Genomic DNA, 18,305 nt, shown 5'->3' on the forward strand with positions numbered 1-18,305 from the left:
TAGTAATGAGGTGTTGTGTGTGTGCATGTATGTGTGTATGTATGTGTATATGTATATATGTGTATGTATATGTATATATGTATATATATAAATAGATATTGTAAGTGTATATGTGAGAAAGAATAATGTAACCTAGTATGCATGTCTGAAATAAATTAAGAAAAGAAAGAAAGAAAGAAAGAAAGAAAGAAAGAAAGAAAGAAAGAAAGAAAGAAAGAAAGAAAGAAAGAAAGAAAGAAAGAAAGAAAGAAAGAAAGAAAGAAAGAAAGAAAGAAAGAAAGAAAGATAGTGTTTTTTTTGAATGGATGACTGTGCAAATAGAAGGTATGATAACAAAAAAGAGGCAGTGCGTAGCTTTGGTATAGCTCAGGATCACATGGTTCATGGTGATTTAAAGCTTTATTGGCTTCGTTTTCAATACAACAAACGGCAGTGTGGGTTTTCACTTATAAAACAATTCTTTCAAGGTTGGCTTACATGAGCTGCATTATCTACTGTATTTGCCTGTTATTGTACGTATATCGGGTATGGCATTGACATATATGAAGACTTCCAATACATGTAAAGGTTACGTGTTTGAGAGAGCCTGAGAAAAGTGACATTTCCTATGTACAGTCTAGTGAAGATGCTTGGATTGTTCATCACCATGTATAGATGCAGTAAACTGTTTCTGGGTCAGCTGACCGCCTTCCCAGTGTTTTTTTTTTCCACTATATTATTCAAAGACTCACTGAGCCAATTGATGCAAACTTTGGACCAAATCTATTTCAGTCCAAGCAAAGGAAAGCAGACATACTGTATGTTCAGGCTACAAGCATGGACGTTCTGTAATGGCGCCAGAAGGTTCTACTGCACTTACAAATATCCACAGGAGTCCACAGCAATAAATAGCAGGAAGAAACAAGCTTCAAAAGGATAAAAGCAATTCCAGTCAAAGCAAAGCAAGAAGTAAAACAAGCGCCATCAATACAAATATCATGATCATATTTATCATTCATTCTTTGTCATTTTTCAATATGACATCATTCAGCCTCAGGAAGTCTCAGAGTTCATCTTGTGGCTTCCTTGATAATGTCAGAAGGTAGAAAAACAGTAAAAAGGGAAAGAAAGCAAAGCCTACGTGTGGATTATTGTTGTCAAGTGTTGTCTGTATGAATGTACATGAGCGTTTTTGCATGCTGCTGTCAGCGCTAGAAGAGTTTGGCCTTCTTTTTCATGTCGTTGCGTTTCCACAGGGGAAGCCTGTCAAACTCCTGGATCTCCATTCCAAAGATGTCAAAGAACGTTTCAGGTGCTAAGTGGCGCTAAAATTGAGAACACAGGTGGAGAAAACAAAGGATGGGGGGGATGTGGGAGGGGAGGTGGGATTAGCACCAAAGCCTTTCAAATGGTCTCTGCAAAAATGACAAGAAGCAATGGATACTAAAAAAAAACATTCCTTGCTACTCTTCTACTTAGTTAGAAACTCTAGCAATCAACAAACTGATACCTCCAGTCTGGTTCTGTCCACATCCCTGGGCAGTTTAGCTCTCCCTCTACTGGTTATCATGAGCATTTCATAGGGATATACCTTAAGAAGGAGACACTCATCAGTGCACAGGGTCACACACCCGACTCATCATTTTGTATGTGACAAAATGACATCAACTCTATCGAGATGTGCTCAGAATTGTGGCAGAGGGAAACACTGGGAAGGAGAACAGGTATGTGACAGGAGGCTGACTGAGAGTGAAAGCAATCATTTAGTTTGTTGAGAAAATGCTGTGGTAGTCATACTCTTTAACGTGCAATAGATTGAGAAAAGGACAGGGTAATGGTTACGTAAGAACCAAAAATCGGTAACGACTGCCCTGAAAAACTGGGGTGCCTTTGCTTATCTGAATAAATAAACCATAAGCAAGAATTCTGGTCACTTGCTTCAATAAGTAAGCGTTTGACAAACTCTCACATCCGCACAGTAGGACAGTAGGGTAAGCTCCCTTATACAGCAGTGATTCTCAACTGGTGGGTCGGGTTCTCAATGGGGATTTGTTTTTATGCTGTGGAGTGTCACTTAGGGAACTGGCTATCTGGAGTTGCCCAATTGATGGATGTTCATTTATTTATTGCAGTGCCTTGTCTTGATAAATATGGTAACTAAATCTCCCTGACCCGGGGTCTGGTGGCATGGTGGCACAGTCAAACCTCCCGCCACTGTGCGTAGGTTCCCACGACCCATGAGGGATTTTCTGCAAAGGATGCGCATCGCTACAGTCTACTGTTGTGTGCTTGACGCTTCAAGTTTGTCTATGTAGGTTGTAATGGTACATTCTGATCCCTAAAGGTACGGTTTGATGCCAACCCTGGACAGTATTTTATTTTATTTTTTTATAAACTAGAGAAGGGTCGTAATGGGGGGGTCCAGTGCTAAATGTTTGTCCCAGTCCACCCCGATCTATTATGGTAATACTCTCCAAATTCTTCAAATTCACGCGTAGTCTGCAAGTTGAATGTGTCAGTCCTGTCTCTTGCTGACCCTTAGAAAGGGCTTGCCTGAATGTATTTTACGATGTTACTTAGTTATTGATTTATTTAATTGTCATATTGGGAGGTGTTCGAACTAGCCATGTAAAATCGCTAATGCTAAATGTAGTTAGAATGTTGTATTCTCGTGTTAAACGATGCCAAATTTTCAGATAATGAGGTTTGCACATTTGGAGGTCAGCCCTGAAAGAAGTTTGGGATGGCTCGAAATGCTTGGTTTTTAAAGGGCGTGGAAAAACTGTCCCTGTGTGATGTCACAGTGTTTCGAGCCATCCCTAACTGAGCACTTTGGGCGTGTGACCAAGCACAGCTGAGTGGGCCTGCCCGGAGGCGGGTCGTGGGTGGACTAAATTAAAACATACAGTTGTGGTAGGAAGCACAAATCGAAGGAAATACAGCTGGAATAGGTGCAGATTCTGGAAAATCTCAAAAGTTTTCTGTGCTGGTTATTGTGTGTAGCTGCTCTACAGGAGACCAAAACTCAATATTAAAGGGTCGAAAAATGAGCATAATAGGTCCTGTTTAATCGCTAGCGTGTAAATGGGATTTTCAATGTAAATTAGCATTGAGCTAGCACATTTGTTTAAATGAAGGCTCTGAAATCTGTCTCTTATCTGTCTGCCGAGCTAGCAAGTAGCGACCAAACATTAGCGAGAGCAAAATAGAAAACCTTTATAAACACTTATTGGTAAAATAATGTTGAGTTTGTGGATATAAATATAAGACATTGGAGAAATTTGAGTTGTAAAACTTCCACATTTTGGGTCAACGCTTGTCACTAAGACTGGACGGTGAGTCCCGTAGCCAAACCAGTTGAGAACCACCGCACGACAGTATATAGGGATATGAGTGGTTGGGATGGGAATTTGGATTCTTCCCTGTATGCCGCATACAGTATCCAGTGGAAGTCACAGCTATGTGCAGATGAACATGAAGAAGCCAGCATGCTAAGCATTAGAGTGACTGCAGCTCCTGAAGCAGCATGCTAAATCTGGAAGTCTTTCAATTTGAGATTATAGTGTATGAGGTATGAACCTCATTATGTCAAACTGTTGTTTTTAAGACAGTTTTCCGGAATTGTCTTTCTTAGGTGTTGTTAGTGTAGACTCGCTGTACATATTGTAGTATACAATATATGAACATAAGTATTGGGACCCCAAAGTAGGCAAGATTTTAGGGGGAAATGAACCTGGACATCTTGTCATTATATTCTGGGGTAGCACACTTCACTCGTAAAGCGTAACAAATCCTATTCTCCACTTTATTCCTCATTTGAACAGTGCTCTGGTTATATTATATATGGGAAATTTTGCATGTTTCCTAAACTGCATAACATAGTGCAATATTTCCAATTTATTGTTTTATATCTCATTGTGAAGTTTGCATGTTATCTCCCTGTCTGTTTGGGTTTTCTGGTACTCTGGTTTCCTCCCACATTCCAAAACATGCATCTTAGATTCACTGGAGAGTCTAAAATTGCGAGAGTCTAAAAGTGTGACATTTTTTGTCACAAAGTGTCGGAAAATGAATTATTTTGTTTACACATACTAAGACCCTCATGGCATAACAACGCGCGAAACAAAGGACACATCCAAAAATGTACTCATGGAGACTGATTTCGTATAAGAACGCAGGTAGACATGTTACGTCAGATTAGGACGATAAGCATTCACCACTGTTTGATCCTGTTTTCCACTATGCCATGTTTTTATATAGCACACACACACGTTTAGAGCGACTGATTGCAACAACATGCACAGTTATTGGCCTCCATCCCTGTCAATCTGGACTTTGGCATATTTCCTTTTTGGTTTGTGTGATTGTAGTTTGTTTATATTTCCTGAAAAACTCACTAGTTTTAATTGTTAAAGTGTTTTGCACCATAGATCTACATTTTAAGCTTCTTTCATTTCAGATGACTTTTTGGGGAATATGTTGAAAAACCAGGTGAGGATTCTTGAAATGAAGGGGCGACGTCCAACCCCTGACTGACAAACTAACTGACAAAGTAGTGTCTCAATACTTTTGTGCATATAGTGTAGTTCACATCAGTTGCCATCAGTACAAAAAGAGGAAGATACTTGCTTTGGGCTCCAACATATTAGGCATAGATACTCCCCTGTCCATCCTTGCAAGTGCTGCACGGCCATCCTTAATGTGCTAAAGAATAGAACATACACAAATATAATATATTGGGAGGGGACTGCAGGGTTAATGGTATGAGTATGTCGCCCTTTTATGACAGCGGGCACACTTTTCACTGGATGGAGCAAGGAGATTGACTACTGCTCAGGAGTCAGTGTTTAAGATGGACAGCTGTTGTTAAAGTGTATGTTTATGTGTCCCTGAGGTGAATTTGGAAATTATATTTGTCAATCTGACATTTAGCTTGGGTCATGACATTGGTATACAGACAAACAAAACAACACATGAAGTGAGGCTTGCACGTTGCACATAAGAGTACAGTTGCTCCGCTACTGGGCAGTGCATTTGAAATGACTGCATGCCCCGTAGGTGACATCTAGATGACATACAACAGCAGCACGTCCGGTAACAATGCAAGCGTGTAGCACAAGTGGACAGTGTGCATACAAGGCAAGGTGCCTACTGCAAGCAAACGTGTGGCTCGAGGTGAGGAAGCATGCCATGAGAAAAAGCAGATGAGGGACATACCTGAAACTCTGCAGGACAAAATGGGACAGAAAATGAGACCCACAGTTAATGGTTTTGCTGTCACATCTCCTGACAGGCTACTTTTGGGGGACATTGTGGGAATCATTATGCAGATATTTCAAAATGCTAATTTCTGTGCGTTGGTAGCAAGACAATTTCTGAATACAGTGGATCCCCGCACATTTGGTTCATGAAGCTGAATCTAATAAATCCGACAGTCACTTTTATTGCAAATGTTGATCCGAATTCGAAGGAGAACACCGTCAAGCGAGCATCGTGTCAAAAATAGATATCAATTATCAATCGGTATTAATGACTGGCTTGATTTTCACCATTCACTGGCAGGCGTGGAACTTAGCGCCCGTGAAACGCGGGGATCTACTGTCCTGTGAGGAAGCGTTCCGGTCATGTTTGGGTAGCAGTGCTCACCTCTGCCTCCTCCACACATGTCACCATAGCTGTTGTAGTGGGTGAAATCTGTTGACTGGGGCTGCGGGGGCAAGGACATTAGCTTAGTACAACTTCGTAGTGTAAAGTGTCTTACTAAACACGAGTAACTTAAGTGTGTTTACTTTACAGCTGCCATCTGTCATCATGACAGATGCATTAATATCATGATTTAGCAAGCCTTCCAGTATGACCGAGGTCTCACCCGGTGTAGGCCGTTCCTTCCATAGCCAGGCAAAGAGTTTGTTTTGGTTGGAGAAGTTGGATCTAAAAGATACAGAGCGTTTTATACAGATCACGTCAAATGACAAGCGACTTGATGAACTGAGAAGCCTCATGCTGATGTTCCGTATACCTGCATCGCCATTATTCTGCTTGGGTTCGTAGCGCTGAGCAGAGAGACTCCTTGCGTGGCGTTCCCTCGTCTGATCTTTTTCCATCTCCTCCCTCAGAATTAGCTTTCCCAAACCAGACTGAATCTAAATACCGACATACGGTACAACCCAATCAAAACCTGACAATTTAAGAATGGTTTTCTGGGGTTTACGAACTTTACCTTGTTGAGATGTTCTTCCTGAAGCTGCTTTCGTTTCAAGGTCTCTTCCTCCTCTTCTTCTCTTGATCGTCTTCTTCCTTCTGAACCTATGGAATCCATACAGAGCCCAGAAGAAAATAAAACGTACAAAAACCTTTAAGCTTGGACATCATGCCACACATGTATTTGTACGATGCCGCTTACAGTTGGAATAACTGAAGAAGGCTCATTTTCACTAATTGTACACTGACAGTCAATAGAAACTTTGAGACCATATTTTTTTTGAAGAAGTAAACTAGATTTTCCTCATACAGTATGAATCATTTCTTTACACATTAGCACACAGAAACAGAAATCTAACATTTCAAGAATGATTTAAAAACAAAAATAAATGGCTTACACACCAGGCTATATCAATATATATCATCACTATATATTATACTGTATCACTAAGCCTCCACCGTACCCAGTGACCGGAGACGTTGTTCGATATGATGCCGTTCACTGGACTAACAATGCTGGCCTTTTTTAGGTCTTTATATAGGCCTCCAAAACCAATCCTCAAATTATGCAGACACCCACTGTTGTGCAATGTGTATTTGATCCACTTTTTCACAGAGACCAACCCATGTGCAATGAACCATGACAACCCATCACTCATGTCAGCAGTAAGTCAACAATAAATCCACAGGGCGTCATTACAACCCTCCTACAAGTACAAATATGCATACATTTCTACCTCAATCTTTCTATTGACTGTCAGTATACTTTGCTAAATAAGAATTAAAGGGGACACAAATGTGAGACAGAGTTGACAAGACAGACAAGACAGTGGGGCTTTTTGGAATATTGGGGTACGCGGACATGATGGAATTTTGTTGCTTCAATCATTCATCCCGTGGATTTACTGCAAATGCACAGACAGCACAAATGTAAGACACGTGGACATAGGTCAGTTTGAAGTCAGTCTCAGTTACTCTGTAGTCATTTGTGGTTTCATTTTGTATGTTGATTGCACCAAACAGTGCAAGAACATAAAGGGTGAAGCTGAAAAATAAATAAGTAATATGGCAGAAAAGAAAGCAAAAGCTTCTCTGTGTTGTGCAAGCGCAACGGAAAATGTGTCATAATTAAAGAAGTGCTCAAGTGAAGCAGGGATGCAGTTAAGCTTTTAGGGCAGCTTCAAGGGGAAACAGGAATTAGTTAGAGGTTTTTTTTTTTTAGTGTTGCTACATGATTTCAATGCAGGCATGCCCATTAAGAGCCTACTGTACCTAAAACAGCAATAGAGTCGGCATGACAATCACCCTCATTCTGTGAGATGTCGTCTGGAGAGGGAGCATGGGCAGCAGGGAAGGTGGCAGATCTGATGATGTCATCAGCCGACTTGCTTTGACGTGCTATGGCAGCTGTATCTAGGTTAGTAACCATGGCAACTGATCTATCAATGTTTGCATCACAGACTCAGCATCAAGTAGCGTAAACATCTTTGGAGCATCTCTGATTTATAACTCCGTGTGTGCTCTACAACTCAAAGCCATTTCGAGATTAAAGTAAAACAAGTATCATGGCGTGTCTTGAAGACATAAACTCATAAACACGTTCCACTGTGTTGTTTATGAAAGCAGTGTAACGGCTGAACATGAATGTACTGCAGGTGAGACAGATCAGAGACAGACTTCAAACATATGCCGGGGGGGGGGACTGCAGATGAAATAACAAAACATTTTCAGCACAGAACGTCCACAATGACTCATCATTCAATCACATCAGCACTTTTCAATTAGTATACACACAATAAAATGAGAATGAAATGAATGAAAAAGTACCGTATTGTTTGTAGATCGGTGGTTTCCTGTAGATGTTACTGCCCTGATCTGAAAAATAAATTTCACAAAAGTGTGTACACCCCTCATATTTCTGGAACAATATCTACTACAGTACAGTCGCCCCTCGCTATATCGCGGTTCCAATAACGCTCCCTCACTATGTCGCGTTTTTTGTGTTCATCACTGTTTCTTGGTTGACCATGGCCGATTATTACTCAAAAACATTGAAAGACAAGTTATGAGCCAACAGAGCCGAGCCGACATGCCGTGGCTGAGATCGAGTGACCAAAAAGTTTCCTCCTTTCATTCTGTGTAAAAGTAGTAAGCTTGCTTCTTTGTCCTTCTTATTGTGTGGAAATATGGGCTAATAACTATAAAAGCAATCTTCACTCGCTAAATGTACTGCAAAAAAGGTCAGTAAGGATAATTCATAATGCCGCCTACAGAGAACATACTAACTCCTTATTTCTAAAATCACAAATACTTCAACTTGCTGATATAGTTCATCTTCTAAAATAATGCATAAGGCTAAAAATAACCAATTAGCTAAAAATGTCATCCAATACTTCTCTACAAGAGAGGAGAAATATGATCTCAGGGAAGAACTACATTTGAAACACTTATATGCTAGGACTACGTTAAAAAGCCATAGCATTTCAGTATGTGGAATCAAACTATGGAATGGATTGAGTAAGGACCTCAAACAATGCACAACGATGAGCCAATTCAAGAAACAATACAAGCAGTTGATGTTTGCTAAATACAAGGATGAAGAGTCTTGAACCAGTCATGATGTGCTATACATATCACTATATTGACACTTACTATGGTACCCATTATGTCATTGGATGCTCATATCACCTCATACTTCGGTACGGGACAAAAAAATTACAAAATGCATGTTCAAATAAAATAAAACCATTACCATTCTTCCATGCTCCTTTTAAAACACTTTACATTTAGTATAAGTGCATTGGCAAGGCTAACTAGTTAGCCAGTAGCTTGTTATGCTATGCAGCCATCTTTTGCTCGTTGCAGTGATCCCGTAACCTGTGCAATGTGATGTAAACAAAGAATAATGTTTCCTGTCTTTTTTGCAGAGCTATATATAGGGAATATGGGAATGTGAATTTCTCTTAGAGATGAATAACCAATCTATCTATCAAGTATTCTGACTCTACAGGGCTCTAATAAATGTTAAAATCCCTATTTAGAAAGTCATAAAAAAGTTTTCTATGCTCTCACCATGAAAACATTCAATTTAATGAAGGTCGTGCTCACCCTGACCTTCCCAGTTTCAAAAAACAACTAAAAACCCTCCTCTTTAAATCTTTTTTTAATGTCTAACTTTTTATATCTGACTGCCGTGCCCCGCCCCGCTTTTTCTCATGTTTTAACTGTGTATTAACCAATGAATGTTGTATTTTAATGTATCTTTTACTCTGTTTACTTGCTTTTATTCAACTCCATTCTTCTGTAAAGTGTCTTTGAGTGTTTTGAAAAGTGCTATACAAATAAAATGTATTATTATTATTAATAATAATATTGAATCCTACTTATCACAGTCATGTCTGGAACCAATGAACCGCAATAAACAAGGGGTTACTGTATAAGTTTAAGGTGTGTACTCACATTTCTGAGATACTATACACAACTATAGTATAAACATCAATGTCAGAGGGCATGGAACCAACACTTTACTTTAACAAATGTAGCCAACTACGTACTCATTTCTCTATGTTTGGAAAAAAAAGGGGAAAAAGCAAAAGCTCCAAATGATAGAAATAGAAGCTATAGACAGATCGAAGCTAGATAGATAGATAGACAGATAGACAGACGGTAGGGAAGAGCAGCGACAGTGTGTGCTCCAACTCCTACCTGGAAGGTGAAAATGTTTAGGGGTCTGAGAGAGAGGCGGGGTGCCCGGCCGGCTGTCGGGCCTGAGCGGGAGAGGGGAGCTCCGGCCGCTTGGTGGGTCAGTGCCTCCAGTGAGAAGAACCAAGAAGGAACATAAGCAGGGATGCATAAGGGGACCCAGAGTGTGGACGGGACAACACATATGGACCAGTGGGACTAGTTTGGACTAAATGTTAGTGTTGTTGGTATAATACAGTAGATCACTGATTCTCCACTGGTGGGTTGTGGAGCCGTCAGAGGGTTCCTGGTCTTGCTTGTTAGCATGAGGTGCATGACATGTTTATGGGCGACTTGGCCAAGCTTGAGCAGGAGGACATTATATATGAACTTACCATGCTGTTCACATGGCAATATTTATATTTTCTTAAAGACTTTCACCTCTGATCCAGGTCCAAGTCATTCAATTCCTGAGATACACAATGTACTGAAAACCTTTACACACACTTTTTGTTCAAATAACAGTTGAATTTGTGATTAAACATGTATTGTTAATGAGCAGGAAGAGGGAAGACTAGTGCTTGCAAACACTAATGTGTGAAAGCAAGCGCCCTCTTTAAATATAAAATATTTCTTTATAGTTTTAGTTGACAAATGTCAGAATTTTCCGATGGTGGGTCCTACAGCCAAACCAGTTGAGAACCACTGCTGTAAATGAATGTTGTTAGAAGAGTCAGGTGTTATGAAGATTATTATATGTCTTATATATGATGTATGCTGTGGCCAGCCGATGGGATATGAGTAAAATTTAAAATTCTCTTTTAAATATGAGCTTGCAGTTTTGAAATGCATGCAGCTATATTAAATATATATATATAATTGATGGAATCATTCAACTTTAATAGTACAAAATGATTATTAGAACTTCTCAACTGCATGCAACTAGCGACAGTATAACAAACACAAAGTACACTCATGTCATTAATGATGGCGGTATCTATCTGATGAAGACCAGCATGAGGTTGCATACCAGGGTGCAATGGTGGTGGTGTGTATCACTTTGGGAGCGTGAGGGTATCGTGGCATGAGGGGGGGCCTTACCTTGGGTATGGGGCAGGAAGTGGTGTCTGAAAGGGGAGGTGGGGCGGGAGTCATTATTTCTGGAGCCCACACTGTTACTGCACAGGGAGGAGCAGAGTTTCTGCATGCCTGTCAGAGCCTCTGCGGGGAGGAAGGGAGTGTGTGGGACCCCCGGGAGCAGCCAGCAGAGTGGCACATTGTGGGAGGGTGATAGAGGGTGACAGAGTGAGGGGCAAAAGAAAAGGAAGATATGCGAGCATTGAAAGAAAAGTGGAAATTAGCAAAGAAATTAGAACAAATGTGAAAAAAAACGTAAAACATGTTACTTTCTTTTACATATCGCTACAGCTTGAGAAGTTGTGATGTTAATTTTGGTGAAGGAGACATGGTCATAACACCAGAGAGGGAACTAAGAAACCCAAGTACATGCTACAATACTGCTTTGATGACTCCTATCAGATGAGATCATTAAATAATGTTGCATTGTAGTCACAAACCATCCACTCAAGTACTCACCTGGTCTGTGAAAATGCTGCGGGGACCGTGACAGGGTGGGTGTGTAACCATGGCGATTATAAACTGGCGAGCCTATAGATCCCTGACTGGTGGACCTTTGGAGGGTGCGTTCTCGCTTGTCATAACATCCCTAATATACAGTACACACATACGTAGTATTAAACACAATACAAACTGTAGTGCAGAGCAGTGATGTGCGGTGAGGTCCACGGCTGATGAGGCATTCACTGACTCCTTTGTACTTTTTTATGTTAATACAGGTTGCTTATTATTATTATTATTATTATTATTATAATTACTCACTTCTAAGTGCCAAGTTCTGATACTTTGCTGTAAAAGTCAGATCACCTCCTGGTGAAGTTGGGTTTATAATCCTCCATCTTGGCAGTTAAATTCATGCATTCATTCCGCACCGCTGTTTGTGTATTTCAGTTAAGATACCAGTAAAAAATACTGGCTTTTCCTCCGTGGAAGGAGGGCTGAGGAGCACCTTCCAGCTCTAGCACACCCCCACCTCTCCAGGATGCATCGGAACTATATAACAGTTCAGGTTTTTTTGTCCGATTAGAAAGAATAATAATGTAACACATATATTAAAGACACTACACAGGCTATACAGCGATGTGCTGACAAACACAACCTGGCAGATGCTACGAGCCAACTCAGTGTGCACTTAGACAGCAGGTGAGGCTTGCCTGCTAAGCCATCAAGAGGCCTCATCTTGCCTCCCCTGACCGCACGTCACAGATGCCAAAGTGTAAACAAAAAATAATAATAATAATAAAAAAGCTAGACAAGGAACATGAAACTTCATAGTTCATAAGCTCACCTCATTGGATAGGGTGGGTGACATGGTTCTGAAAGACTAAAAACAACAGAAGTGTGGATGAGGTACTGTTCAGCCAGGAAGACACCACAGAGACGACAATAGAACACGCCAGAGACATTATCTACATTATCTTCCAGCTGGCCTGGGAATGCCTTGGCGTCCACCCCAAGTAGAAGCCTGGACTTCCCTACTGAGACTGCTACCCCTGTCATCCTGACTCAAATAAGCAGAGGAAAATGGATGGATGGATGTGCAAGTGTAAACATACGATGCACTTAAATGTAATTATTTTAAAAATGTTCAAAATAAACTAACCATTTGTGAGGGAGCTGCCAATCATACCTCACTGATCAGGTGTTTGCCCCACCTGCACACTGTCATGTTTCTATTTGTGTATATAGTTGGCTTTTGTTATTGACATATATTCTGGTTAGCACTTTGATTATATTTGGTTGCCATTTAAGTTGTTTAATTGCCACTTTGATTAGTTAGTTTTTCATTTAGAAGTCATTGGTTTTGTTCCTAATTTCTCATCAGTTTCTCCTTTTTTTTTGAGGTGATTGGTCAGGGCACAAACATGGAGGCGCGCCCTTGTGAGTGCAGGCCAGAGGCTGATCACCTTAATTGGACTCTCCCAAGTGTCACCTGGAGGAGGGGGGATTAACTGGGTCGTAGTTCAGTAATCGAAGTTATGTGTAATTGAGTGTTTAAATATATACAGGAAGTGTCACTTCAGCGTGGGACTCTTGAAAGACTTGTAATATAAAAGAAGGGTGTTATAAAGGTAAATAGGGTACCTTTTAGATGTATTGCCTCACCCTCTCATTGGAAACTATGGTTGGCCCTTCACGGGTAAAAGGGGGCTGGGTGAATTGTTTGGAGAGGCCAGTTGTGTGTGCTGGGGGAAATGCTGCTGCACTGTCTTGCGAAATAAACTCGAAGAGCTTTCAAGCCCATGTCTGGTGTACATTTCAGCTGCTATGGCTATCCCGGGCTAGTAAGAGGCCATTGTTTTCCAACTGAAAATCTTACACCATTCATCAGCTTCAGGACAACAGCGTGTCGGTTGTTGCCTCACAGAAAGAAGGACCTATCTGTGTAGAGTTAGTGTGTTCTGTTTGTGCTTATTCCAGTTCTCTGTATGTGAGTCTTCCCATAGTCCAAAAGCATGGGAGTGAATGTGAGTGTGAATCGTTGTCTGTTTTTGTGTTAGCCCTGTGGCAGACAGCTGAGCAAGTCCAGGGTGCACGTCATCTCCCCTCCTAAGTTTCCCAGTGACTCTGAAGAAGATAACAATAATAAAATATATATAACTGACCCATCCGTTGATGTAACTCACCTTGTCATCAGGCAAGGGCGAACGCTCCCGTCTGGCATTAAGGAGCTGTGAAGGACAGTAAAGTTCATGAGCAAATCTGTGAAGCTGCATTGGCAATTTTGATGATGACATACTACCTAAACACTTTAGTTTTTCCACAAGTAAACAGAGGATCAGTTTTGGATTTGCATTCTTGCAGTTCAACATGACCACAAGGATGGCGTGCATGCAAGGTGAGAAGCATGCATGGTTGTTTACCTCTCCTACACTCTCTCGTCTCTCCTCTCTCTCCTCCAGGGAGGTGGTGTACATAGGTTCATAGGTAATAAGATCAGGGCGCTCAATGTCATAAATGGCTTTGACTTTTGGAATGGCAGCTAGGTCTCTGTAATCAAGAATCTCATTGTCTACTTTTGCCTAGGGAGACAAATAAAGACAAACATGCACACACAGACATAAGCAAAGAGATACTGCTTATGTACAGTCAAGTCTTCTTAAATAAGGTGCAAATGCAACAATTGGGCTTAGCATGAATAGGATGGGAAAGGAATATTTCTCATTTGGAGAAAGGGAACAGTAGACAGCTTCAGCATACCATAGAGACATAATAAGTATCTGGGCTAGCTTACATAGATTGTGTGACCCGGTGAGCCAGGTATGCTTGAACCAGGTCTGGAAGAAATACTCTCAGATGACGACCTTGTAGGCTGCAGAAGGCAGGAAATGGAATAGTTAGTCCCAACATTTCACTTGGGTCGCCAGCTTGTCATCATCCACAGCCCCCCTTTTCTAACTACTGTATATACAGTACACTGGTGTGAAAAAGTGTTTGGCGCCCCTCCTGATTTCTTATTTTTTTGCTTGTTTGTCACACTTAAATGTTTAGATCATCAAACTAATTTGAATATGACATTAAATTAAATTATTAAGGGAGAAAAAAATCCCTGCCCTCTAAACCCAATACCGGAACTGGTTGGGACACCCTTAGCAGCAACAACTGCAATCAAGCGTTTTTCCCCATTCCTCTTTGCAGAATTGTTGTAATTCAGCCATATTGGAGAATTTTCCAGCATGAAGCACCTTTTACTTTTACCTTTTAATTAAGACTTTGACTAAGCCTGTCTTAATTTTGTTTTTCTGGTTTCTTGCTGGTGTGTTTTGGGTCATTGTCCTGTTGTAGAACCCAAGTTGGTTTCAGCTTGTGGTCACACACAAATGGCCAGATATTCCCCTTTTAGGATTTTTTGGTAGACGGTACAATTCATGGTTCCATTTATCACAGCAAGTCCAAAACCATCACACTACCACCACCATATTTTACTGTTGGTATGATATTCTTTACTTACTTTTACGCCAGATGTAATGGGACACACACCTTCCAAAAAGTTCACTTTTCCAGACAGAGCCATGAAGGTTTGGATTTTTTTTTTCTCCCTGAATAATTTTAAAGCTATATTTAGGTTGTGATGTCTTTGACTAACATTTAAATTTGTTTGATGATCTGAAACGTTTAAGTGTGACTAACATGCAAAAAGAATAACAGAACAGGAAGGGGCAAACACTCTTTTCACACCACTGTATTTCCCAAAACACACCAATGTGACATCATTTTGCCATTATGAGCACAAGCGATGGGAGAGATTTGCAACCCCTGTATTACTGGAAGTCATTTCAAATGCTTATCAACGTGTCAGCTCAGGATGGAGTCATTCATTTGCAAATTTGCAAAGTGAATGTGTGTGGTGTAGAGCTGTGGTTTTTGAGAACCATTATGAAATATGAATTGTTTGCATGACAGCAGCGGTTCTGAATGTAGTATAATTAAATGAGCATTTAACCTAATGGGTAAATGGGTCGTTTACAAAAAGACAAATTAGTCATTATTCTGAATGACTCTGAAAGCAAAGATAAGGCACCGCGAGCTGTTCCCAGCAGATGGCAGCATACAGTGTACTGTGTAGGTACTGTGTCCTATGTGTATGGTGAGACACAATGATGCCATCACACAGCCAATAGCGATTACAGTACCTGCCTTTCTGTTTTTTGAAGGAATAAGAGGGACGGTGGCAACAGCTGTGGAGGAAGGGAGAGGGGTTTCACAGGACATCAAACAGGGGTTGGAACTCTCCTGTCTGACTTCACACATATACTCAACAAGTCAAAAAGTGAACTAGATCTACTGAATAGACAGAAGCGTAAGATGGAACTTAATATAAGACGACACTTGGTTTTCAAGACTATTTTTAAGACAAAATTAATAATTTCTAAATCGTGTTTTGAATTTCATTCATTCATTCATTCATTTTCGACCGCTTATCCTCACGAGGGTCGCGGGGGTGCTGGAGCCTATCCCAGCTGTCTTCGGGCGAGAGGCGGGGTACACCCTGGACTGGTGGCCAGCCAATCACAGGGCACATATAGACAAACAACCATTCACACTCACATTCATACCTATGGACAATTTGGAGTGGCCAATTAACCTAGCATGTTTTTGGAATGTGGGAGGAAACCGGAGTACCCGGAGAAAACCCACGCATGCACGGGGAGAACATGCAAACTCCACACAGAGATGGCCGAGCGGGGGATTGAACTCGGGTCTCCTAGCTGTGAGATCTGCACGCTAACCACTAGACCGCCGTGCAGCCCGTTTTGAATTTCAATCATTATTAATCATATAAAGGTTCCTACAGATTTGACATTTCAAAATGCCATACTTTTCTCCGACTTTTTCCATTCAGTAAACAGATGTAAATGTTGTAAATGCATCATTAGAACTGCAACAATGAATGGATGCATCAATAATGAAGGGATTATCCAATCCTGCATATTTCCTAGATTCCAAATGCCTCACAAATCTCCAGTTTTTTAAAGTGCCGCCCCGGTGAGACATTTTTGAGGCACGTTTTACATGGTGCAAAAGTTATATGACTCTCACAAAGACAGAAAGTCCCACACACGGCAGACATGCTTGTTCCGGATGCTGCAGCTGCGTTTTAAAGCAAGTATCGGCCGCTATGGATACAGTGTTTTTTCATTGATATCAGCTGATCGATTGACGCATCCCAAGTTTTGACATAACCACAAATTAGCTTTGCTAAACATACTACGACAACATAAACTGATCCAGTTTTCATAGAAATGACCCATTTGGGCCTCCGTTTTTTAAGCAGACGAAAGTGCTCAGCCATGTACAGTCAGTGGGTACTTTTACGTGATAGTGGACCAGGACTTGGTAAGTTGGTGGACTGAGCCATGTTGTCACCCATTGGACCCCGATTATAAAATAATATTTTGTGTCAGATTTTTTGATAGAAGTCCCTGTGGGAGGTAAATATGTAAATTGCACTACCTAGAGCAGAACAGCGCGAGGTCGAACATTTCACCAAAACAACCACTTTAGTTTAGGAAGGGGCTTTCCTGATAAGAATCGCTTCATACTATTCAGAATTCCTCTCCATTCCCACAAAATGTTGTCATGGGACATGAACAGAAAAGTGCCTTGTGCTTAAGTTGAGGATAAGTGAACACACAGATTCCTACCCTCTCCCTGTGTCTTTCCTCTGTTCTCGTCGTGTTCTTGCAGCCAGGATGCCACACGGTTGATCCTGAAGACACACATTCAGGATTATTACATTTATTTGTTTACATTTGTTTATTGAGTTTTAAGACACACATAATCTTATTACATACACAATACTATTGTATTATTATTATTATATGTCTGTAAACAAAATAAACCCAAAATAGCCTCAATGTAACAATGCATCATTCTGCATTGCAACAGTAGCTCTTCTCGAGCCTTGTGCAAGCCGAAAGCCCTCTGCAGACATTCGTGTTCATTTGCACTCATAAATTTTTCACAGTCTTCTTGTACCAAACAGTCTTGATGTTGCTTTTAAAACGCTTCATGGGGTTATCAAGAATAAACGTGGAGATAACCACACAAGAACGTCAGCTCACCTTGCAGGTACATCTCTTCTCCTTCGGTGAACATCTGATTGCACCTGCTACATCTGGCACAGCTGGGGTGGTAATGCTTATCTCCTGCCTGCAAAAAAACATTACAAAGAAAAGATCTTCCATAAGAGGAAAAAGGAAGATCAATTACATCTGCAGTGGTCAGGCAGGAAATAAACTCAATAATATCACTGTAGTCAGATATGCTCGCCGGCTCAGAAGGCCAAAGCCTGTTAAACCCTGGGACGTTTCATCAAAGACAGCGAGGCGCCTCATAATACCTCAGTCAGAAAAATGTGAAAGAAAAACTTTACAGTCCACCTGGTTTCAAACATCTGAGGATATCCATCTAAACCAGGGGTCTCAAACACGCGGCCCTAGTTTGAGGCCCCCGCCTTGACATGAAAGTTTAATGTTAGTGCGGCCCGCGCAAGTTTGATATGGATGCTGTATGGTATCATGTACCCAGAAAAAATTATTACGTTTGATTAATGTTCATGTTAAAGGTTAAATAACTGTTAATAGTTATCCTCCCTATCCGTGTGGAAGTGGTAAGTTTTTGGCTATTTAAGTTTAAAGGAAATAACTTGAAGGCTACCGTTTAGGTCGCTAGCTCTCTAGTTTGCGAGTTAGCATGTGTCTCAAGACCCTGCAGTTGCGCAATATGTTGTAAATAAAGAGTATAAATGTGACTATAGTCGTGTTTTGTCATGTCTACAGGGCTCTAATAATGCTTTGTTCATT

At 40.8% G+C, this 18,305-nt stretch overlaps 1 protein-coding gene across 14 annotated transcripts in view; it reads right to left on the bottom strand.

Annotated features, from left to right (window-relative positions):
- Window positions 1-358: 358 nt before the first annotated feature.
- Window positions 359-18,305, bottom strand: part of LOC131107718 (actin-binding LIM protein 1-like) — a 48,321-nt gene continuing 30,374 nt past the window's right edge. For 4 of the 14 annotated variants that reach the window (XR_009120317.1, XR_009120312.1, XR_009120310.1 and 1 more), the window contains exons 7-24: window positions 17,565-17,652; window positions 17,145-17,209; window positions 15,633-15,677; window positions 14,234-14,311; window positions 13,863-14,021; window positions 13,626-13,670; window positions 12,287-12,322; window positions 11,458-11,587; window positions 10,963-11,082; window positions 9,886-9,990; window positions 8,008-8,055; window positions 7,486-7,593; window positions 6,200-6,285; window positions 5,999-6,122; window positions 5,849-5,910; window positions 5,626-5,686; window positions 1,490-5,204; window positions 1,228-1,304 (exon numbers count right to left, since the gene is read on the bottom strand). Coding sequence is in view for 2 of the 14 variants with exons in the window: in XM_058057957.1 (XP_057913940.1) it covers window positions 1,191-1,304; window positions 1,490-1,570; window positions 4,609-4,683; window positions 5,197-5,204; window positions 5,626-5,686; window positions 5,849-5,910; window positions 5,999-6,122; window positions 6,200-6,285; window positions 7,486-7,593; window positions 8,008-8,055; window positions 9,886-9,990; window positions 10,963-11,082; window positions 11,458-11,587; window positions 12,287-12,322; window positions 13,626-13,670; window positions 13,863-14,021; window positions 14,234-14,311; window positions 17,145-17,209; window positions 17,565-17,652 (1,593 nt within the window). In the remaining 12 variants the exon portion in view is untranslated. Of the gene's footprint in view, window positions 1,305-1,489; window positions 5,205-5,625; window positions 5,687-5,848; window positions 5,911-5,998; window positions 6,123-6,199; window positions 6,286-7,485; window positions 7,594-8,007; window positions 8,056-9,885; window positions 9,991-10,962; window positions 11,083-11,457; window positions 11,588-12,286; window positions 12,323-13,625; window positions 13,671-13,862; window positions 14,022-14,233; window positions 14,312-15,632; window positions 15,678-17,144; window positions 17,210-17,564; window positions 17,653-18,305 lie in introns of all 14 variants that reach the window. The other 10 variants (XM_058057957.1, XM_058057958.1, XR_009120313.1 and 7 more) reach the window with 10 other exon arrangements.

This window comes from Doryrhamphus excisus, chromosome 20 (genome assembly GCF_030265055.1).
Source record: "Doryrhamphus excisus isolate RoL2022-K1 chromosome 20, RoL_Dexc_1.0, whole genome shotgun sequence".
NCBI classification, from domain to species: domain Eukaryota; kingdom Metazoa; phylum Chordata; class Actinopteri; order Syngnathiformes; family Syngnathidae; genus Doryrhamphus; species Doryrhamphus excisus.